This window comes from Dictyostelium discoideum, assembly GCF_000004695.1.
Source record: "Dictyostelium discoideum AX4 chromosome 5 chromosome, whole genome shotgun sequence".
Classification (NCBI taxonomy): Eukaryota; Evosea; class Eumycetozoa; order Dictyosteliales; family Dictyosteliaceae; genus Dictyostelium; species Dictyostelium discoideum.
In genome coordinates, this window is record NC_007091.3 from 1,494,802 (window position 1) to 1,517,233 (window position 22,432).

Genomic DNA, 22,432 nt, shown 5'->3' on the forward strand with positions numbered 1-22,432 from the left:
TCATAGTTAGAGGACAAGAGAAGGTTATTTTAAATCATGAACAGTTATCAAAGAATCGTATTATCATTGAGATGGATTCAAAGGGATTGCCATCGGCATCGGTAACTTCATCAACACACGAACGTAAATCAAGAACTGGTGTAACACTAAAGAATGAGAAACTCTACTTAAAGCATAACACCTTTGGTGAAGATATACCAGTGGCAATTGTGTTGAAAGGTATGGGTGTTGAAACCGATCAAGAGATGGCACAGTTGGTGGGGTCCGATGATGTTTTCCTCAACGCAATCACTCCATCATTGGAGGAGTGTCAAAAATGTGGTGTGCACACTGCCGCCCAAGCATTGGATTATTTGGGTAGTCGTATTAAAGTTTTCCGTAGACCTTATGGTGTGCAAAATAAAAAGACAAAGTCAGAGGAGGCTCGTGATATTTTAGCGGGTGTGGTACTTAATCATGTGCCAGTACGTCGTTACAATTTCAGATTGAAGGTTATTTATCTCTCTCTTATGATTCGTCGTATTATTATGGCATCAAAGGACAAGAGTTGCCTCGACGATAAAGATTACTATGGTAATAAAAGAATAGAGTTATCGGGTCAATTGATATCACTACTCTTTGAAGATTGTTTTAAAAAGTTTCAAAGTGAATTAAAGAAATCAGTGGATCAAGCAATTGCCAAAGCTAATCGTGCAGAGAATTTAGATTTACCCAAATTAATTCGTACCGATACAATCACCAATGGGTTCACACATGCGATCTCTAGTGGTCAATGGAATTTAAAACGTTTTAGAATGGAACGTTCTGGTGTATCACAAGTTTTATCACGTCTTTCCTATATCTCTTGTATGGGTATGATGACACGTATTCAATCACAATTTGAGAAAACTCGTAAAGTGGCTGGTCCACGTTCACTTCAACCATCACAATGGGGTATGTTATGTCCATCCGATACACCTGAAGGTGAGGCTTGTCTACATCCTGACACAATAATCACAATGTCCAATGGTCAACAAAAACCAATACGTCAATTAAAAGATGGTGATTCAATCATCACTCTAGATCCAATCACTATGGAAGCACATTCAACTCGTATCTATTCACATTTCATTAAATCCTCTTCACAATATGGTAAACAATTATTAAAAATAACTACAATCACTGGTAAAGAAATCATTTGTACAAATGATCATAGATTCTTAACTTCAAATGGTAATTGGAAACAATCAAAAGATTTATTATTAAATGATAAATTATTTTTAATTTCTTCATCAAATCAATTAGAATTTAATAATAATAATAATGAAAATAATAATGAGAATAATAATGATATAATTGAAATTTTAAATGAAAATCAATTAATTAATCAAGGAGTAGTACCAATTAAGATTATTCAAGAATTAAAATCAATTGAATTATTACCTTTATTAAATAATAATGAAAAGTTAATTACAATTTCAAGAATTATAGGTTCAATTGATAAAATTGGTTCAAATAAACAAAATGAACCAATCATTCAATATCAATTTAATTTAATTTCAGATTTTGATCAATTTTTAAAAGATTTACAATATTTAGGTTTTATAAATCCAATTTATAAATTAAATGAAGAACAACAACAACAACAACAACAAAAAATAGATCATCAACAACAACAACAACAACAAGTAGAACAACAACAAAAATCAATTATTATAGATTTTATTGGTAGTTCATTTGGATATTTTATTCAATCACTTTTAAATGAAAAAAATTGGATTGAAAAATCAAATAATCAATTTGTTAAAAAAGAATTTTTATCAAGTTTTATTAGTAATGTAAATAGAATTCAATTTAATATTATTGAAGAAATTAATCAACAAAATAATGATTCAAATTTTAAAATTTTATTAAATTATAAACAACAAAAACAACAACAAAATGAAAAAGAAGAAAGAGCAGTAGTAGATCATGATAATGAAATATTTAATATTAAATCATTACAAATTTTATTAAATCAATTTAATGTTATATCAAGTATTGATTTTGAAGAATCAAATTTAATTATAATTAATTCAAGTTTAAAAAAGTTTATTGATTTAATTAATATTAAATTTAATCAAAAATTAAATAATCAAATTATACAAATTAGAGAATATTTAAATTATATAAATTATAATAATAATAATAATAATAATGAAGAAATTAATATAAAAAAGAAAGATTTTGGTTATTTTAAAAAATTAAAAATTAAAAGAAATAGTTTTGAAATTGAAATTGAAAAGATTGAACAATTAAATTATCAAGATTGTCCAGAGATTTCAGATTTTACAACAGAATCAGATTATCATAGTATGATTAGTAATGGTTTCGTTAGTCATAACTGTGGTTTGGTAAAGAATTTTGCATTGATGAGTCATGTAACCACTGATGATTCAGAAGGTCCTTTACTTAGATTAGCATACAATTTAGGTGTACAAGATATTCTATTGGTAACTGGTGAAGAGTTAAATTCAAGAAATGCATATTTAGTATTATTAAATGGTCAGATCATTGGTATTCATAATTCACCCGATTATTTTGTAACTACTCTAAGAAAGATGAGAAGAGCTGGTAGAATTAGAGAATTTGTTTCAATTTGTAAGAATAAGGCTCAACAAACTATTTCAGTTGCATGTGATGGTGGAAGATTGTGTAGACCTGTTATTATTGTAGATGATCAACGTCCAAGATTAACTCAAGAACATATTGAAGATTTAAAAGATGGTCTTAGAACATTTGATGATTTCATTAGAGAAGGTATCATTGAATATTTGGATGTGAATGAAGAGAATGATAGTTTCTTGGCATGGAGAGAGGCAGCTATTCAACCATGGACAACCCATCTCGAGATTGAACCATTCACAATGTTGGGTTGTGTAGCTGGTTTAATTCCATATCCACATCATAATCAATCACCACGTAATACCTATCAATGTGCTATGGGTAAGCAAGCAATTGGTGCAATCGCTTACAATCAATTGACTCGTATCGATACATTACTCTATCTATTGGTACATACTCAACGTCCATTATGTCAAACACGTACAATCGATCTATTGAATTGGTATAAATTACCAGCTGGTCATAATGCCACCGTGGCGGTAATGTCCTACTCTGGCTATGATATTGAAGATGCTTTGGTCATGAATAAAGCCTCATTGGATCGTGGTTTCGGTCGTTGTATCGTATTGAAAAAACAAGTTACCTCAATCAAAAAACATGGTAATGATACATCGGATCGTATTTTCCCACCAACTCCAAACGATTTGAGACAACCAAAATATGGTCTCTTGGATAGTGATGGTATCGCAAAACCAGGTGAACTCGCTCAAAAAGGTCAAATTTTAGTAAACAAATATTCACCATTGAATACCATCGATGCAACACCAAATCCAGAACTCATACCAGACTCTGCCTATAAATCAAGTTATATGGGTTATAAATATGATAATCCTGCATTCATCGATAAGGTCCTTTTGACAAGTGGTGATGATGAACAATTACTCATTAAAATGTTAATGAGAAGTACTCGTCGTCCAGAGTTGGGTGATAAATTCTCTTCACGTCATGGTCAAAAAGGTGTTTGTGGTATCATTGTCAAACAAGAAGATATGCCATTCTCTGATCTAGGTATTTGTCCAGACATTATTATGAATCCTCATGGTTTCCCATCTCGTATGACTATTGGTAAAATGATTGAATTGTTGGCTGGTAAAGCGGGTGTCTTGAGTGGTAAATTTGGTTTTGGTACTTGTTTTGGTGGTGATCGTGTTGAAAATATCTCCAAAGTACTCATTAGCAAAGGTTTCAGTTATGGTGGTAAAGATTATGTTACCAGTGGTGTAACTGGTGAACCATTGGCATGTTTCATCTTTTTCGGACCAATCTTTTATCAAAAACTCAAGCATATGGTCATGGATAAAATGCATGCTCGTGCTCGTGGTCCAACAGTAACTCTAACAAGACAACCTACCGAAGGTAGAGCAAGAGGTGGTGGTCTTCGTTTAGGTGAGATGGAAAGAGATTGTCTCATTGGTTATGGTGCTTCAGCTCTCATCATGGAAAGATTAATGATCTCCTCTGATAGATTCACAGTTTATGCTTGTAAAAATTGTGGTTTCCTTGGTTATGAAGGTTATTGTCAATATTGTAAGAGTAGTGTCGATATCTCAACAATTCAAATACCATATGCTTGTAAATTATTATTCCAAGAATTACAAGCAATGAATATTGTACCACGTCTTAAACTAGTTGATTCTTAAAAACAATAATAAAATAATTATAAAAAAAAAATAATACAATTAAAAAATAATAATAATAATAATAATAATAAACATAATAAAATATATTAACAACAGCAACAACAACAACAATAATAATCATTTATTTTTATTTTTATTTTATTTTTTTTAATTTAATTTAAACCAAATATTAGTTTTTAATTCATAAGCTTTTTCATCACTTAAATCAGCAAAATTTAAATCATCAATAAATACACCACCATTAATATCTAATAATTGAAATTTTGTTTTTGTTTTATAACCAAAAGTGTTTAAGATCTTTTCAGATATTTCCATTTGAGTATCTGAATATTTAATTTTAACATTTTGATTTTTATCAAAGTAACTGAAAAATCCATGATAAATGATTGTTATGGTTTTATGAATTGGTATTGAACCAACTAAAACATAATCACCTGAATTAAATGGTGATTTTACTCTTTGAGAATTGAAATCACCTTTTTTTTTTAACCATCCACCAACAATATTAAAATTTTTTCCAATTGTATTCATATCAATACCACTTTGAAATTCTAATGCTGGTTGAGTTTCAAAATCATTTGAAAATACTCTAACTTTAATATTATTATTATTATTATTTTTATAATTATTTTTATCATTATTATTATTATTTGGATTTGGATTTGGATTTGATTCATCATAATTATTAAAATTATTTGAAATTGAATAATTTGAAATTCCAAGGAATAATGCTGAATTAATTTGTTGTGGGGATAAAACTTTAAAATAGATATTATTTGGTAAATTATTTGGATCATTAATTAAAGTTTCAGGATCAATTAATGATTTTGAATTTAATGATGAATTATTATACATTTGAATATAGGGTGACAATTGTTCAACACCAAATGCAATTTTAATAAATGGTCTTAAATGAGTAAATCTCCAAACATTTTCAAATTTAATTTCTTCTTTAATTTCTGAATGACCACAATGTACCCAACAAAGAAATGTTTGTGGTACATTTTCAATTTCTGGTGGTGGTTGTGGTGGTGTTAAATTAACTGGTTTTTGATTATTTAATAATTGCATTTGTAATTGTTTAAATTGTTGGAGGTTGAAACTTTCTTCTTTTTGTTGTTGTTGTTGTTGTTGCTGTTGTTGTTGTTGGTGCTCATGGTGTTGAGGTTGTTGATGTCGATTCTTTGGGTGGTGGAAATGTTGTTGTTGTTTTTGCTCTTGTTGTTGCTGTTGATGATTTCGTGGTGAATCATCAAGATGATTTTGTTTTTGTTCTTGAGAGTATGATATTGAATCGGGGGTTTCATGATATTCTTCATGGTTATGATGTGAATTTGATGTTTTATCACCATCAACTTCTTTATTAATTGATTCATTTTTTGAATTATCTTCCTTACTACTATCATTATAATTATTATTACTCTTTTTATTATCATCATTTTTATTTTTATTATTATTTTTATTATTATTATTATTATTATTATTATCATTATTGTTACCTCCATCGCGATTGTTTATTTCATTTTTATCATAACCATTATTTGTTTCAAAATTATTTTCATCATTACTATTATTTTTGGGACTGGTATTTGGGTCTGGCATTTTAAAAAAAAAATTTTATTTCTTTTTTTTTAAACAAATATAAAATTTTAAGGATAACCAAAATTATTTTTATTTTTATAAGCTGGTAAAAAATAATAAAAAAAAAAAAAAAAAAATTGCAGAATTAACTCAAATCTCTTTTCCATTGTTAGATAAAAACTCAAGTTTTAAAGTTTGGAAATTTATTTTATTCGATTCAATATAAAAAATAAACAATAGGTTTTTTTTTTTTTTTTTTTTTTATTATTTTTATTATTCTGTTTAATTTTTTTCTTTTTTAATTTTATTTTTAATTTTATTTCATTTTATTTTTTTATTTGAAACATATTATTTCATTTGAAACTATTTTTTTTTTTTTTTTTTTATTTATTATTTTATTTTTAAAACTATTATTTTTTATTTTTTATTTTTTATTTTATATTTTATTTTTTTTATTTCGGTTTTTCAAATTGCGTATGTTGCATTTTAACTAACACAATGCTTCTTTTTAGTTTAAAGAATGAAAAAAAAAATAAAAAAAAAAATAAAAAAAAAAAATAAAAAAAAATAAAAAAATTAATTTTTTTTTTTTTTATTTGTGCAATTGATCGCCATCATTTCAGACAAAAACAATTAAATACACTTGAGAATCATAATATCGTCGTCATTTTCCATTATTACATGAAATTAATTTTTCATGTTTTTATTATTTTATTTTAATTTTTTTTTATTTTTTTTTTTTTATTTTTTATTTTTTTTTTTATTATTTTTTTATTTTTTTTTTTATTTTTTTTTTATTTTTTTTCCAATATTTAAATTAAAAAGAAATCTAAATAATATTATTTTATTATTTTATGTCTTTTGAACTTAAAAAACAAATAAATTAATAAAAACATTAATTTTTTCAAATAAAAAAAAAAACAAAAAAAATTCTAAAATTATCTTGGATATTATTTTTTTTAGGTGTGAAAAAAACAAAAAAAAAAAAAAAAACCCTTCGCAAGGGTAGGTTCAATGTTTTGAAATTTAATAAAAAAAAAAGATATTATTTTAAAAATTTTTTTTTTTTTTTTTTTTTTTTTTTTTTTTTTTTTATGCAATAATTCGTAATTAAAAATCAACATTGTGCAAACCAGAGAATATTTTTTTTTTTAAAATTTTAATTTTTTTTTTATTTTTGTTTTTTTTAAAGAAAATATTTTAAAAGTGAAACAGGATTGTCATTAATCCTGTTGTCTGTTTAAATTTGTCATTAACCTGTTGAAAATTATTTTTTTTTATTTTTTGTTTTATTTTTATTTATTTTATTTTTTGTATAAATTCACACACTATTTTAATTTAATTTTTTTTTTTTTTTTTTTTTTTTTTTTTTTTTTTTTTTTTTTTTTTTTTTTTTTTTCTTTTCTTTTCTTCTTTCTTTTTCCTTCACCCATATTTAGATATAAAGAGTAATACCTTATTTACCAACAAGTTATAATTCCTTTTTATCATAAGCATACATTTTTTTGTACCACCACTCTTACCAGTAATAAAAAAAAATAAAAAAAAATTAATTATTTACAATCGTTCAATTTTTTGATTTCTCAACACACCCCCACACATTCACATCACACATTATAATTCACACACATTGCGTTTTTACATATATCACCTAAACACTAAAATATAATAAAAATTTAAATAAATAAAAAAATTATAAAAGATTAAATTAATTGATTATTGATATTAAATTATTTTATTTTTTCAATTTTTTCAATTTTTTTTTATTTTTATTTTTTTTCTAATCAAAAAATAAAAAAAAACAAACAAAAATAAAAAAAAAACACCTAGACCTACAACCACACAACCCAAATATCATAACCTCATATATTCTTGTTAATTTAAATTTTATTTTTTATATATATTTTTTTTTTTCCTATTACATATAATATTTTTTATTTATTTTTTATTTAATTTTTATTATTTATTTTGTATTATTAATAATTAAAAATAATTTTTTTTTTTTTTTTTAAAAATTATTTAAAAAAATGGAATCTTCAACAGAACCAAATTTACCATTAAAAGCAGAAAGTGCTTCAATTGGAATTTCAATAACCGACACTTGTAATACAACAAATTTAACCAGTAATAATAATAATAATAATAATAATAATAATAATAATAATAATAATAATAATCCAAATAATAATAATAATAATAATCCAAATAATAATAATAATAATAATCCAAATAATAATAATAATAAAAATAATCCAAATAATAAAAATAATAATTTAATTGTTGATAATATAGTTGATTATAATAATTTAACAGTATCACCATTACCACTTAATAGAAGTAGAAGTAATAGTATGAATAGTGGACCAACAGTTCATGTAATTAGTAGTACTACTGGTAGAGGTAGAAGTAGTAGTATGTCAAATAATAGTATGGTGATTAATCAACCTTGTGGTAGTACTATTACTACAACCAATATCAATTCCAATACCAATAATAATAGTAGTAGTAGTAGTAGTAGTAGTAATAGTTATTATAATTATTTTAGTAGAAAGAGTAAAAATAATAAAAAAATTAAAGTACCAAGTTCACCAGAATCAATTGGAGGTATGGGAATAATGGGAGGTGGTATTGAAGGTGGTGATAAATATTCATTCGTTTTAACAGCATCACCATCACCAAATACCTATTTCAATAATAATAGTGTAAATAATAATTTGGCAAACTTTTCATTAACCGATGAAGGATATCTTGATACGATCGCACATGAGAATTTAAAAGATCCAGCAACATTAATTAGACAAAGAGAGATATCAAGTGAATGGACAAGTAAAATCATACCAACCAATTGTACAACCGATCAAGCTAGAAAGAATCTAAAAGCATTAATAAGAAAAGGTATACCAGATAAAAAAAGAAACCTAGTTTGGAAAGCGATCATTGGTACAAATGAAGCCGACCAAACTCATTGTTACAATAGTGCATACTCTTCATCATTTGGTGATGAATCAGATCCAAACATTAGAAATATACCAGCCTTTGGTGGTTTATTCTCACCATCAGATCATTTAATCACTGAACAGGGTGTAAAACAAGTTAAATCCATTCTAAACCTTATTCATACAAATTCACATGTTGAATATTGTCCACAAATCTCTGACCTTGTACATATTTTAATCTCCTTTATGTCAGAAGCAAACACATACACCACAACTTCATTAATCTTAAAAGATGCTGAAGAAAATAGACCTCATAGATTCTTAAATATTGATAAAAAAGAATGTGCTAAATTTGTTCATTCTTTTGATCATTTAATTGAATTACATTTACCAAAACTTCATAGACGTAAGTTATTTAAATAGTCAATTAATTTAATAATAGAATTTTAAAAACTAATTTTTTTTTTTTTTTTTTTTTTTTTTTTTTTTTTTTTTTTAAATTAGATATGATTACAATTGGTTTAACAAATTCATTTGTATTTTCAGATGAATGGTTTTCAAGATTATTTGTATCATTTTTACCATATAATACAGTTTTAAGAATTTTTGATATTTTATTAAATGAAGGTTATAAAGTTTTATATAGAATTGGTTTGGCATTATTAAAAACTCATAAAAAACAATTAAAGAAACAAAAGGATATTGAAAAGTTTTTGTCAACTTTAAACAAATTAAATTTACAAATGTTTGATGCTGATGCTTTAATTAAAGTTGCTTTTGAAAGTATCTCTTTAAAAAGAAGTCATTTAGAAGATATCAATGATAAACAAAATCATAAAGTTAAAGATGTACCTGAACCCGCACCAATTTATTATAGATCAAAAATTACAATACCTTCTGTAATTTTAAATTCTGATGATGTAATTATTAAATTATTATTATTATTTATTATTTATATTTAATTTTATAAAATAATATATTAATTTTTTTTTTTTTTTTTTTTTTTTTTTTTTTTCTTTTCTCTCTCTCTTCTAGTTTGAATTAATTTGGGCATGGTTACCACCAAGATTATCAGTTGCAACACCAAGAAAATTATTCAATTCAGTTACAGATGGTAATAATGTTAGATTATTATTTGAAAGTTTAGTTGAACATACTTGTATTTTAGTAGTTTTAAAATCTGATAATGGAAGTATTTTTGGATTTTATAGTGACTCTGAAGTTCAACCAAAGTTTGGTTTTGGTGATAGAAATGTCTTTTTATTCACTCTTAAACCTCATGTTCATGTTTATAAACCAACTGAAAAAAATCAATTATATACAAGTTTTAAAGAACAATCAATTTCAATTGGTCATTCAAAGTATGTTTTTTTTTTTTTTTTTAATACAAAAAGTTCTTAATATTAACTTTTTTTTTTTTTATAGTTTGGGAGAGATAGGATTATTTATTGGTGCAGATTTAAATGGTAAAACTGGTGCCACGGAAACTTTTGGAAACCCATGTTTGAATGATAAAGATCAACATACTTTCCAAACTATTGTTTTAGAAGCATTCACAATTGAACAATAAAAAAATATAATAACATGTAATTATAACAACAAATACCAACAATAGTAAATAATTTTTTAGAATAATCTATTTTATTTTTCTGGAAAAAAAAAAAAAAAAAAACAACCGATGTAAATAAATATTTTTTTAATTATTTCTTTTTTATTTCCAAGATATATTTTCACAATTTTTTAATAATTTCTTTATTTTTGTTTTTTTTATTTTTTTTTTTTATACCAAACCTTGAGTAATTTTGAAATTGATTGGGGTGATAAAAAATTTCCCGAACACATTTATTATTTATTATTACACGATATAATGCTTTATTTTCTTATTTTTTTTTATTTATTTTTCTAATGTTATTTTTTTAATTTCACCATAAAACTCACCTAAATCAATTTCAAATTTACCATCTTTTTCAACCTCTTTATCAAATAAATTGCCACGATGTCTTAGTTTTGATTTTGGCAATAGGTCTCTGAAGCTTTTTAAATCACTTTGATTTTTAAATATGATAGGATTACTTTGGTAGTTTTCTATTAGACTTTTCATAGTCTGATCAGTATCAAGATTTTAATATCTTTCTTTTGTAATAGGTGATGGATAATGGATACATTTCCATTTATAAAAGTATCTGCAAGAATTTTACCTTGTACACTTGTTATATTTGGAGGAATTATTACCTTAGATATAACTGATGAATTAGAACTGTTGTGATTTTTATCATTATCTTGTATGTCAATAGAAATTTTTCCACTTTGGTTATTAATGTCCATTCTGAATGGCAATTTTTTTTCTCCAGAGTATAAAGCAACTGATTTTATACGACTTTCTCCATTTAATAAAATTTCAGGTTCTTGACCAATCTTTTCAATAATGTTTTGATAAACTTCTAATGATAGTTTTTTTGTAAAATGTTTCAATTTTTCAACTTGAATGATACTATCGGTGTGTGTGTAGTTATTATCAGATTTACCCTTATACAAATGATCTATGGAATTAGGTGTACTTATACCTTCATCTGTTTCATATGCCACAGTTTTTTTATTTGCATCAATTAAAAGAGCTTTTGAATGATTTAAATTAGATGCAGCTTCACCATGATCGCCTATTTTAGTATTTATACTGTAATTAAGTTCATACATATCACTTTGATTTTCTTTTAATAATATTTGAAGGATATTTTCAAATTCACTATCGACCGGGTAAATATGAACTATATTAGTGTTTTTTTCCTATTCCCAGGCAGAAATCGATTTTTTCGAACATTATTTTTTTTTTTTTTTTTTTTTTTAAAGAAATTAATTAAATGAAAGATCTATATTTAGATCTTAGGAAGTTAGTCTATTTTATTTTATTTTTATCTTTTTCCTAAAAAAATCTTTTTTTTTTATTTTTTTTTATTTTTTATTTTAATTTATAATAATGAGAAGAGAGAATGAATGTAAAGAAAATGGAGAAAAAAGAAATAATGTAAATTCATTTAATAAAATCATTAAGCTAAGAGTAACTGATGATATTGAATATAGTGAATTATTATTTTGGAAGATATTTAGAAATAGTGATCAATAAAACAATAATGTCATTCATGGATAAACGATTCACACCAAAATATAAAACAATTTCAGATGGAGCTGAAATGATTCGAAATAATCAATTCAGTCTATTAAAAGATAAAATTAAAATAAATTGCAGATATTTACAATTTCATGACAAAAGATATTCACAATTTTATGACAAAATAGGTTGTGAAATTGAAGTTTTAATAAATTATTTAAAACAATCGTTCGCGATAATCAATTTTACAGAAAATTCTTTAGAAACCACCTTTTTGAATATAGAAATAGAGGAGTAATCATTTCATTAATTATATCAAAGAATTTACAAGTATATCAACTATTCATAGAAGAGTTTAATCATATACCAACTGTTGAGGATTTAAAAATAGCAACTTCATTTGGTGCAAACAAATTCATTAGATATCTATTAGAAAAATCACAACTAGAACAACCAAAATTTGAAAGATGATTTAGACAATTATAATTCAATCTATACAATAGTTACTTCATATAAATCATCAAATTTAAAGAGAGATATGTTTAAAGGATTACTATGCTATTTTAATTGTTATCAAAGTTTAAGAGATCATAATAATAATAATAAATAATAATAATAATAATAATAAATTTCAAGAACTAACGATTGATACTCTTTTGAGTATTCACTCGAATAGAGAAAATGGGTTTATAATAAAATCAACATCAACAATAAAATCACTATTTAGAGTTTGTAAATTAATATTAAAATTAAAAGTAATGACGAAAACAAATGAATCAGCAAACAACTAATCAGATTCAGCATCTCCTTCAATTACAATTCAATATATTGAAACATTTATAAAAATAACACCAAAAGAAAAATTAAAATCAACATTAGGAAACCCAATAAATTCCAACTTTAACAATGATTGCAAGTATGATGATAGTGATGATGATGATGATGAACAACGTTTTTCTAAATTAATAGCATATCAAATTCAAGAATATTATAGTAATAGAAATAGAATACCACGGAAAGTATTCTATAAATCAAAAAGTGGTCAAATGGTTCAATTAATTCGTAAACATTGCAGAGATTCAGACTTTTGAAGTTATGGAAGTTTTTTTAGCTCATTATCAATCAACACATAACCTTTCACCTTCTCCACATTTTAAAGACGCCGAAGAAGTTAGTAATTAATTGCTTGGCTAACAAGAACTATTTTTATATACACCCGATTTAGACAGTAGTTTTTTCAAAAGATTTGATAAACAACCTGAAGATAATAATAATAATAATAATAATAATAATAATAATAATAATAATAATAATAATAATAATAATAGTTGTAGGTCTAATGATGATAATGATGAACATAAAATCTTTATAAAGAAATTATTGGATGAATATTATTCGATATTTTGTAAAGATAGATCAGCCATTTTATATTATTATTATTATGATGGATTTAATAATATCAATTTAGAAAATAAAAGTTTATACAGTGTAGATTTAGAAGAATATTATGAATCATTTAGATTTGGAATTCCAACATTTGACTTGGTTGGCCATTTTCTTTGTGACTACCTTAACTTTTCATCATTGATAGATATCATGGAATATCCATATAAAAAGTCAATTAATATTTTATTCTCAAACTGTACAGATAGATTAAAAAGATTCGGTTTATAGATAAAGCCATTCAATCAATAAAATCAGATGGTTTGCGAAATGTTGAAAATCAATTAACGAATTTCTTTCGTATGGTTGTCATGCACGACGATTTAGAATTAATAAAGTATTTTTTTAAACAAGTTAATGGTTATCAATTAGATTTAGGTGGAAATTCACACTACTTATATAGATTTCACCCGACAATTTATATTGGTTCGGTAGATGTTTTAAATTATTTATTTGAAAATCATAGAGAATACTATTGACCATAAAAACAACTATTATTCCTATTTCGAGAATTTAGAATTATTAAAACATTTTGAAGGATTAACACTCAAAGTTCCATCAACATCAAGACTTGGTGGATACTTGCAACACTATACTAGAGGTGATAATTTTTAAAATTACGTATCACATCACCAGAAACCGTTTGTATTTGAGTACTGATTTGATTGAATCAATTTTTTCTTTCTTTCCAGAGAAAACAAGATTCCCAATCAATTTTATTCAATCTACAACTATTAATCTTAAAACATACAAACTATTAACAACCATCGTACTTATACAAAGAAATTTCAAAGCCATAAGAATTGGACCAGATGTCTTCTCCAAAGATTTTTTAAACTTTTTAGATTGGATATTTACAAATTATCCTAATATGATGAAAATAGGAGGAAGATTTTTTAATTAAAATCAACTACTTAAATTATTTCTTTTTCTAGCTAATAGGTTAAACACTGGTGAAATTACTGATAATAATGAACTTGGATACATTCTATGCATCTAATTATGAACATTTTTCATGTTATAATAATTTTAAATATTTAGATTCAATGTTAAAAAATGTTAAAGATAATGAAATCTTTTTTAGGGCTATTGTAATTGCTGTTGCTAATTCAAGATTACATATTTTAGAATTTTTAAATGAAAAATGTGGTGATCTTGTAAAAGAAATAAAGAATTATAAAGGATTTAATTTTTTTCTAAATCAAGAATTTCCAAGAGATAATGTAAGGGTATCAGAATTTCTACTTCAATTAATTAACCAAGCAGATTCAGAAAAATTATTTGGTCAAAAATCATTATTATATTTCAAATAAATTAAAGTCTTTAAATAAATAAATTTTTATTTTATTTCTTTTTTAGAAACTTTTTTTTTTTTTTTTTTTTGTAGTAAACATTTCATAAAAAGAGAAATTAAATATAATCATATATTAATTAAATATAAAAAGATTATAAATAAATTATAAATAAAAAAGATATAAAAAAGATATAAAATAGATTTTTTTTTTTTTTTTCACTGTTTCATCGATTTTATTTATTATTATTCTTATTATTCCCATGAATTTATTATTATAGTTAATTCTTTAATTATATATATATTTTTTTTTTAAATAATAATTTTATTTTATTTATTTTAATATGGATTTGGTATAGAAATAGAACACTCTAAAATACACAAAATGATATAAAAAATGAATGTAATTATTTTTTTTTAATTTTTATTTTTTTTATTTAAATGATTGCATTCTTTTTTTTTAAAAGAATGATTACATTTATTTTTTGTATTTTTTATATCATTTTATGTATTTTTGAGTACTCTATTTATATGTACTAAATTATATTAAAAATTAATAAAATTAAATTGTTTAAAAAAAAAAAAAAAAAAAAAAATTTCATTTTTTTTTTTTTTACTTTTTTTTTTTTTTATTTTGGTTTATAATAATGAAAAGAGAGAATGAATGTAAAGAAAATGGGGAAAAAAGAAATAATGTAAATTCATTTAATAAAATCATTAAGCTAACAGTAACTGATGATATTGAATATGTGAATTATTATTTTGGAAGATATTTAGAAATAGTGATCAATAAAATAATAATGTCATTCATGGATAAACGATTCACACCAAAATATAAAACAATTTCAGATGGAGCTGAAATGATTCGAAATAAATTTTTTGAAAAATATTGACTGTAAAGAGATCTTGAATATTTTTGACTTGAACTAAATGATCACTACCACTATAGTAGTGTAATACATCTCTGAATTGAAAAAGAGGTAAGGAACCATCTTCGTTAACTTTGGGTGATTGATAAAGTATTGATGCAGTTTTATACATTTCAAGTCTTTCTACTACTTCCTTGATACATTCTGCTGTACAATCTTCCCCAAATTCAAATTCCAGTAAGTTATCATATTGAAAAAGGTTTCAGTAAAATCTGGAAATTTACTACTATTATTTTCGAGACGTGGTGTATAGTTGAAATAACAAGAGTTTTCTTCCTTGAAACCACCTACCAAAATGGATATAATTTGAAAAGCACGAGGGCCCATTATCATCAAACTTTTTTGGTATATTAACATCATTATAGTACCAACATACAGAGTTCATATAGTTTTTAAACATGGCCTATGTATATTGTATCATTTTTTTTTTACATTCTTCACTACATCCATTTTTGATATCAGGAAAAAGATCACCCCTCATGAATTCTTCGATAACAGCAAATGATGTGCCACTGCCTACTCTTTGGAACAAATCTTCAAAATTATATTTATCATGAACGCACATTCCAACAATTGTATATAAAAAATGAAATAAAAAAAATAAAAAAAAAAAAAAAAATAAAAAATCAATTAATAAAAACTTTTTTTTTTTTTTAATTTTTAATTTTTATTTTTTAACTATGTAAGGTATTTGGATAATCTGGAAGGCTACCATCTTCATTTAATTCAATTGATAAATCAAAACCATGTTCAAAATCTTTTTTATTTCCACGTCCCGATAATGAATCTAGATATGAGCCTGGGGTGATACTTTTATCTCTAATTAACTTGGCGTCGTTGAAGAACCAGCACAAGGCATTGGATTGATATTTGTACACATATTGGGTTATTTTTATCATCTTTTCTTTACACTCATTGGTACATCCTTGAGTAAATAAAGGGAAGTTGTCCCCTACTGTCAATATTTCTAAATACCTAAGAGGTACTTTTACAGCACCATCAAAGGTTAGGCTCTCGTGAGGGCACACTTTATATTTTCTACAATTATAATTTAACATTTTAAAAATATATGTAAAATATTGGGTGGTGGTTAAATAAAAGCTATTTTTTTTTAAAAAAAAAAAAAATAAAAAAAAAAAAAAAAATAAAAATAAAATAAAAAAAAAAATTAATAAAAATAAACAACCTAAATAATTAAGAAAAGTTGGGTTATTTGTATTTTACATTTTTTTTTATGAAAACAACCACTAAAAATATACATACAATTAAAGTTAAAAATAGAAACAAGCAAAACAAAAATGGTAGCAAATTAAAATAATAATAATAAAAATAAATTAAATAAAAATAAATTAAAAAATTATTTAAATAAAAAAAAAAAAAAAATTACCATTAAATTAATTATTTTTTTTATCTTCATTATATACAATTTAATTTCATTAATTTTTTAATGGCAAAACTAAAAATAATTATTTATATTGTAATAATTTTTTGTAGTAGTATCCAATTTTCTTTTGGATACGAAAAGGCGATTGCTTCATTTTATCCACCTCCAGGTGATTTGCATCCCACTACTCATAATTTTTGGGCATGTAATAGTGTCATTAACCAAAACGGTGGATTCGGTCCACTTGAATGCAATAATGCCGGTATCTATGCAATTTTCTCGACCGCCAATGAGATCATCGACGGTAATGAATACATGCTTCCACTATTTTATATTGGAAGATCCACTATAGATGTTCGAGATAGAATTGCTGATCACAGTAGACGAAACCATGTTGATAATGATTTCATTGTGTGTTATATGCGTTTCCCAGCATTGGATGATTATGGTTACAGTAACAAAGTAACACCCGTTGAACAAGCTCTCCTTCACCAATTCAAAACTCAATTCAACTCATGGGATAACCTCGGTTTTGATCCACAGTATGATACTGCTTATCCAGATGAAAATGGTTTGGGATGGGATATCCTTGCATCTTTTTATAATATGGATATCAATGCTCCATCTTTTAATATTGAAAAAGAGCCAGGCTTTGTATGGAATGGTCAAACTAATGGACATACTGAACGTTTCGTCCAATCATCATTAAAAGCTGATCAATCTGAAATATTTCCAGAGGGTATACCATTCAGAACTGGTGAAGTAGCCATAGAAGGCAGTGATTTCTGTAATAGAACTGAAGAGGATTATACTTTTCATTCGCAGGGCTACTACCTAAGAATATCAAATGCTTTGGCATCAAGAAATAAGAATTCAAATCAAAATCAAAATCAAAATCAAAATCAAAATCAAAATCAAAATCAAAATCAAAATCAAAATCAAAATCAAAATCAAAATCATAATCAGAATCAAAATCCACATTCAAACTTTCAGGTTTCTAATGATCAATTAATTGCTATAGATGTTGGTATTGCAGGTGGTGCTATCGTTGCAGGCGCTGGTGCAGCAGCAGCCGGTGCAGCAGCCGGTGCTGAGGGTGGTGCCGCAGGAGTTGCTTCCAGAGCTGGTGGTTATATTTCTCGTACTGCTAGTCGTGTTGGTAACTCTATACGTAGCAGAGCTACTCGTTATGCTAATCAAGGTTACAATTCCATGAGAAATGGTGCACAAAGAGCTGGCAACGGCGCACGTAATTATGCTAATGAAGGTTACAATTCCGTGAGAGATGGTGCACAAAGAGCTGGCAACGGCGCACGTAATTATGCTCAACAAGGTTATCAAGCATGGAGAGAAGGTGTCAATGAGATTGGTGATGATATCGCCAATACTGCACATGATGTAGGTGATGGTTTCGCCAATACTGCACGTGAAGTAGGTGATGGAATTAGAATCACTGCAGAGGAGGGATATGAACTCATTAAAGATGGAGCTGAAGAAACTTGGGTGAAGAAATATTAAAGGTTATCCTTAATTAAAATTAAAAAAGCACAACAAAGAATGGCTGAACAAGAAGAAAGAAGAAGGTTGATGCAAGAAGAAAGTGAAAGAAGACGATTGCAAAGAAACAGAGAAAGACAAGAGCCAATTAGAACTTATACAACTGCACAAGAAGCTCAACGATATATACCCAAACCTGGTAACTTTGCACGTAAAAGAGGTGCAAGAAATTAAAAAAAGAAAAAATAAAAATAATTAAAAGAAATAAAAAAAAAAAAAATTAAAAATTAAAAATTTTAAAAAAAAAAAAATAAACTACATCTCTTATATATAAAATAAATTATTCAAAACAATCATTAGCGATAATGAATTTTACAGAAAATTCTTTAGAAACCACCTTTTTGAATTTACTAATAGAAAAGTAATCATTTCATTAATTACATCAAAGAATTTACAAGTATATCAACTTTTTATAGAAGAGTTTAATCATACACCATCTGTTTATGATCTAAAAATAGTAATTTCAGTTGGTGCTAACAAATTCATTAGATATCTATTAGAACAATCACAACTAGAACAATCAAAATTTAAAATAAACATATCAAAAGATGATTTAGATAATTATAATTCAATTGATACAATAGTTGCTCCAAATAAAGTTATTTCAAATTTAAGAAAAATTATTATAAATAATTCTTCTAAATTTTTTTTTCCATTTAAATTATTAAATTTAAAGAGAGATATGTTTAAAGGATTACTATGCTATTTTAATTGTTATCAAAGTTAAAGAGATAATAATAATAATAATAATAATAATAATAATAATAATAATAATAATAATAATAATAATAATAATAATAATAATAATAATAATAATAATAATAGTTGTAGGTCTAATGATGATGATGAACATAAAACCTTTATAAAGAAATTATTGGATGAATATTATTCAATATTTTGTAAAGATAGATCAGTCATTATATATTATTATTACGATGGATTTAATAATATCAATTTAGAAAATAATAGTTTATACAGTGTAGATTTAGAAGAATATTATGAATCATTTAGATTTGGAATTCCAACATTTGACTTGGTTGGTCATTTTCTTTATGACCACCTTAATTTTAAATCATTGATAGATATCATGGAATATCCATATAAAAAGTCAATTAATATTTTATTCTCAAATTGTACAGATAGATTAAAAAAGATTCAGTTAATAGATAAAGCCATTCAATCAATAAAATCAGATGGTTTGCGAAATGTTGAAAATCAATTAACGAATTTCTTTTATATGGTTGTCATGCACGACGATTTAGAATTAATAAAGTATTTTTTCAAACAAATTAATGGTTATCAATTACATTTGGGTGGTGGGGGTGGAGATTTACATTACTTATATATGTTTAACCCAACAATTTATATTGGTTCGGTAGATGTTTTAAATTATTTATTTGAAAATCATAGAGAATATTTTATTGATGATAAATATAACTATTATTCCTATTTCAAGAATTTAGAATTATTAAAACACTTTGAAGCATTATATATTTCAAATAAATCTTTAAATAAATAAATAAATAAAAAAATTTAAAATAAAAATATTAACTGGGTTTAGAAAAAAAAATAATCAAATATATATTATTAAGCAATTTCAAGTTGATCTGTGTAATCATTGATGCAGAATGGTCTGCGAAACTTTGGAACTTTTATCTTTGATCACTATCATTCAGAGGGTGGCTTCTTATGTTGCCATCATATAGAATTGTTCTGGATACTGCTTCAATCACCATTACAAAGAGAGTAGGTGATAATGTATCTCCCTGTTTTACTCCTCTTTTTATAGTAAAGGGGGGTGTGAGTTTTCCATTGATTTCTATCCTGTTTTGAGTCTGTCAGTGGTTTCATAATTAGGTTTGTTAGGTTGGTGAGAACTTTGATATGTTAAACGTTCTAAGTATTAATTTTAAAAAAGTTATTTATCTCTGATTTTTTTTTTTTTTAATATTATAAAATCAGTGTTTATCCATGGTTATTCTTTTTTAATTTGAGTTATCTAAGAGTTTTAATTTTAAAATGAAGTGTAGTTAAAATTGGTTTTGTGAATTGTTCGAATAGGTGTTTTTTTTTTTTTTATTTTATTTATTCTTGTCGTCAGTATTGTTACTATAATTAATCCCATGAGTTTTTTTTTATTATTATTTTTTATTCTTTTATATTTGAGATGATTATTATTAATTAAATGACTTTGAGTTTTTTTTTTTATTTTTCTATGCCTAAAATTACCATATTAATTTCGGTAGGCATATTAATTTCAGCCTAAAATAGTTGGTCTGTGCATGCCAAAATTAATATGGCTGCTGAAATTAATATGGTAATTCTAGCAGACATAAGTCCCATGCCAAAACTATCATATTAATTTCAGCATCCATTATTAAAATTTTATTAAAAAATAAAATTTATAAAATTTATAAAAAAAAAAAAAGCATTTTTTATTAAAATTTAATTAATACTAAAAAATAAGAAATTATATTAGAATTTTATAAATTTTTTTAATTCGAGGTTATTTTTTTTTAAAAAAATAATTATAATAATTATTAGAAAATAGGATATTTTATAAAAAAATAAGATTATTATAAAAAATGTAGCCTTTATTATTTTAAATAAAATATATTAAAAAATAAGATAAATAAAAAAAAAATAATAAAATATATTAAAAATTAAAACATTATATAATTTTTAACATGTTTTATTAAAATATAATAAATACTAAAAAAATGAGATAATATATAGAAGGTTATAAATTTTATTAATTATGGTTTTAATACTAAGATGTTTAGAAAATAATAAAATAAATTATAAATAGGGAAATTTTATAATATTCAACATATTTTATTAAAATATAAGTAATCCCTAAAAAATAAGATAAAAAATATTAAATGAAACTTTTTATTATTTTAAAAAATATAGGAATTGAATTAATAAAAATAAGATATATTATAAGAATACATATGTTAAAACAAGCAAAATTTTATTAATTTTGAAAAAAAATAAAAAAAATTTAGAAAAATAATTTGGCTTTTTTGGCACAACAATGTCCAATAAATTTAGTTAGTAAAAATTCAGACAGATTAATATTGCCATTATGTAAAGGTATGATATCAAATAATAATTAAATCAAAATAGCTTTAATATTAATTATTTCTTTTTATTAAAAAATTAAATAGACGTTCCATAATAATCAATTGATTTTCAAGACCAGAGAAATCCAATGTGGCCTCATCTGAATGCATGGCGAATACCCATTGTATCCTGTAAGACCAATTAATTCCAATGTAGCTTCATCTGACGGTATTATGAATACCCATCTTATAAGACCAATTAATTCCAATGTGGCTTCATCTGTTGCAAATCGATTTTCATTTATTAACTCTTATAATAATATATTAAAAATTAATAAAATTTCTTTTTTTTTTAACATATTTTAAAATTTTTTTTTAATTTTTAATGAATTTTATTATTAGTATTATTTTTTTAATAATAAAATTATAAATAAATGATTTATTTATCAGAATTTCTACTTCAATTTATCAACCAAGCAGATTCAGAAAAACTTTTTTGGTCCAAAATCATTATTATATATTTCAAATAAATTTTAAAATCTTTAAATAAATAAATTTTTATTTTATTTCTTTTAAAAACTTTTTTTTTTTTTTTTAATATCCTTTTCTTTATTTTTTTTTTTAATATTGGTTAATCAATGTTTATCAATTAAAGGAGATAACAATGGTTCATATTTTTTTTATGAATTTTAAATTTAAAATGTAATGCGGTTATTCTTTTTTAATTTTAATTATCTATTAATGAATTTTAATAATATATTATTAGTAATAATAATAACCATACATGTGTAGTAAATAATTTATTGTAAATAATTTTTTAGAATAAAAAAAAAATAAACCAATGTAAAAATATTTTT

At 24.1% G+C, this 22,432-nt stretch overlaps 14 protein-coding genes across 14 annotated transcripts in view; 10 read left to right on the plus strand and 4 right to left on the minus strand.

Moving 5' to 3' along the window:
* Positions 1-4,283, plus strand: part of rpc2 (RNA polymerase III, second largest subunit) — a gene marked incomplete at both ends in the record, with an annotated part of 5,057 nt that extends 774 nt beyond the window's left edge. The window contains one exon of the mRNA XM_631639.1: positions 1-4,283. This exon is cut by the window's left edge and continues 278 nt beyond it. Within this exon, the coding sequence (XP_636731.1) occupies positions 1-4,283 (4,283 nt within the window).
* Positions 4,284-4,430: 147 nt separating this feature from the next.
* DDB_G0288403 (hypothetical protein) lies at positions 4,431-5,885 on the minus strand (the record flags this gene model as incomplete). Its single annotated transcript, XM_631640.1, has 1 exon — positions 4,431-5,885. The coding sequence occupies one exon, from the start codon at positions 5,883-5,885 to the stop codon at positions 4,431-4,433; it is 1,455 nt and encodes a 484-aa protein (XP_636732.1).
* A 2,006-nt stretch (positions 5,886-7,891) lies between these two features.
* On the plus strand, positions 7,892-10,370 carry DDB_G0288405 (RabGAP/TBC domain-containing protein; the record flags this gene model as incomplete). Its single annotated transcript, XM_631641.1, has 4 exons — positions 7,892-9,206; positions 9,305-9,720; positions 9,836-10,161; positions 10,226-10,370. The coding sequence occupies 4 exons, from the start codon at positions 7,892-7,894 to the stop codon at positions 10,368-10,370; spliced, it is 2,202 nt and encodes a 733-aa protein (XP_636733.1).
* A 324-nt stretch (positions 10,371-10,694) lies between these two features.
* Positions 10,695-11,494, minus strand: DDB_G0288407 (hypothetical protein; the record flags this gene model as incomplete). Its single annotated transcript, XM_631642.1, has 2 exons — positions 10,695-10,885; positions 10,999-11,494. The coding sequence occupies 2 exons, from the start codon at positions 11,492-11,494 to the stop codon at positions 10,695-10,697; spliced, it is 687 nt and encodes a 228-aa protein (XP_636734.1).
* A 164-nt stretch (positions 11,495-11,658) lies between these two features.
* Positions 11,659-11,921, plus strand: DDB_G0288445 (hypothetical protein; the record flags this gene model as incomplete). Its single annotated transcript, XM_631643.1, has 2 exons — positions 11,659-11,687; positions 11,780-11,921. 2 exons carry the CDS (start codon positions 11,659-11,661, stop codon positions 11,919-11,921), a joined length of 171 nt encoding a protein of 56 aa, XP_636735.1.
* A 7-nt stretch (positions 11,922-11,928) lies between these two features.
* Positions 11,929-12,377, plus strand: DDB_G0288409 (hypothetical protein; the record flags this gene model as incomplete). Its single annotated transcript, XM_631644.1, has 2 exons — positions 11,929-12,108; positions 12,228-12,377. 2 exons carry the CDS (start codon positions 11,929-11,931, stop codon positions 12,375-12,377), a joined length of 330 nt encoding a protein of 109 aa, XP_636736.1.
* A 210-nt stretch (positions 12,378-12,587) lies between these two features.
* DDB_G0288411 (hypothetical protein) lies at positions 12,588-13,964 on the plus strand (the record flags this gene model as incomplete). Its single annotated transcript, XM_631645.1, has 4 exons — positions 12,588-12,591; positions 12,702-12,968; positions 13,132-13,572; positions 13,816-13,964. The coding sequence occupies 4 exons, from the start codon at positions 12,588-12,590 to the stop codon at positions 13,962-13,964; spliced, it is 861 nt and encodes a 286-aa protein (XP_636737.1).
* Positions 13,965-14,320: 356 nt separating this feature from the next.
* Positions 14,321-14,662, plus strand: DDB_G0288413 (hypothetical protein; the record flags this gene model as incomplete). Its single annotated transcript, XM_631646.1, has 1 exon — positions 14,321-14,662. The coding sequence occupies one exon, from the start codon at positions 14,321-14,323 to the stop codon at positions 14,660-14,662; it is 342 nt and encodes a 113-aa protein (XP_636738.1).
* A 482-nt stretch (positions 14,663-15,144) lies between these two features.
* On the minus strand, positions 15,145-15,896 carry DDB_G0288415 (hypothetical protein; the record flags this gene model as incomplete). The annotated part of the gene is made up of 2 exons (XM_631647.1): positions 15,145-15,176; positions 15,794-15,896. The coding sequence occupies 2 exons, from the start codon at positions 15,894-15,896 to the stop codon at positions 15,145-15,147; spliced, it is 135 nt and encodes a 44-aa protein (XP_636739.1).
* A 347-nt stretch (positions 15,897-16,243) lies between these two features.
* On the minus strand, positions 16,244-16,627 carry DDB_G0288417 (hypothetical protein; the record flags this gene model as incomplete). The annotated part of the gene is made up of 1 exon (XM_631648.1): positions 16,244-16,627. One exon carries the CDS (start codon positions 16,625-16,627, stop codon positions 16,244-16,246), a length of 384 nt encoding a protein of 127 aa, XP_636740.1.
* A 389-nt stretch (positions 16,628-17,016) lies between these two features.
* On the plus strand, positions 17,017-18,471 carry DDB_G0288419 (hypothetical protein; the record flags this gene model as incomplete). Its single annotated transcript, XM_631649.1, has 1 exon — positions 17,017-18,471. The coding sequence occupies one exon, from the start codon at positions 17,017-17,019 to the stop codon at positions 18,469-18,471; it is 1,455 nt and encodes a 484-aa protein (XP_636741.1).
* Positions 18,472-18,510: 39 nt separating this feature from the next.
* Positions 18,511-18,684, plus strand: DDB_G0288421 (hypothetical protein; the record flags this gene model as incomplete). Its single annotated transcript, XM_631650.1, has 1 exon — positions 18,511-18,684. The coding sequence occupies one exon, from the start codon at positions 18,511-18,513 to the stop codon at positions 18,682-18,684; it is 174 nt and encodes a 57-aa protein (XP_636742.1).
* A 131-nt stretch (positions 18,685-18,815) lies between these two features.
* Positions 18,816-20,029, plus strand: DDB_G0288451 (hypothetical protein; the record flags this gene model as incomplete). Its single annotated transcript, XM_631651.1, has 2 exons — positions 18,816-18,871; positions 19,240-20,029. The coding sequence occupies 2 exons, from the start codon at positions 18,816-18,818 to the stop codon at positions 20,027-20,029; spliced, it is 846 nt and encodes a 281-aa protein (XP_636743.1).
* Positions 20,030-21,740: 1,711 nt separating this feature from the next.
* On the plus strand, positions 21,741-21,941 carry DDB_G0288423 (hypothetical protein; the record flags this gene model as incomplete). Its single annotated transcript, XM_631652.1, has 1 exon — positions 21,741-21,941. The coding sequence occupies one exon, from the start codon at positions 21,741-21,743 to the stop codon at positions 21,939-21,941; it is 201 nt and encodes a 66-aa protein (XP_636744.1).
* Between the last annotated feature and the right edge of the window lie 491 nt (positions 21,942-22,432).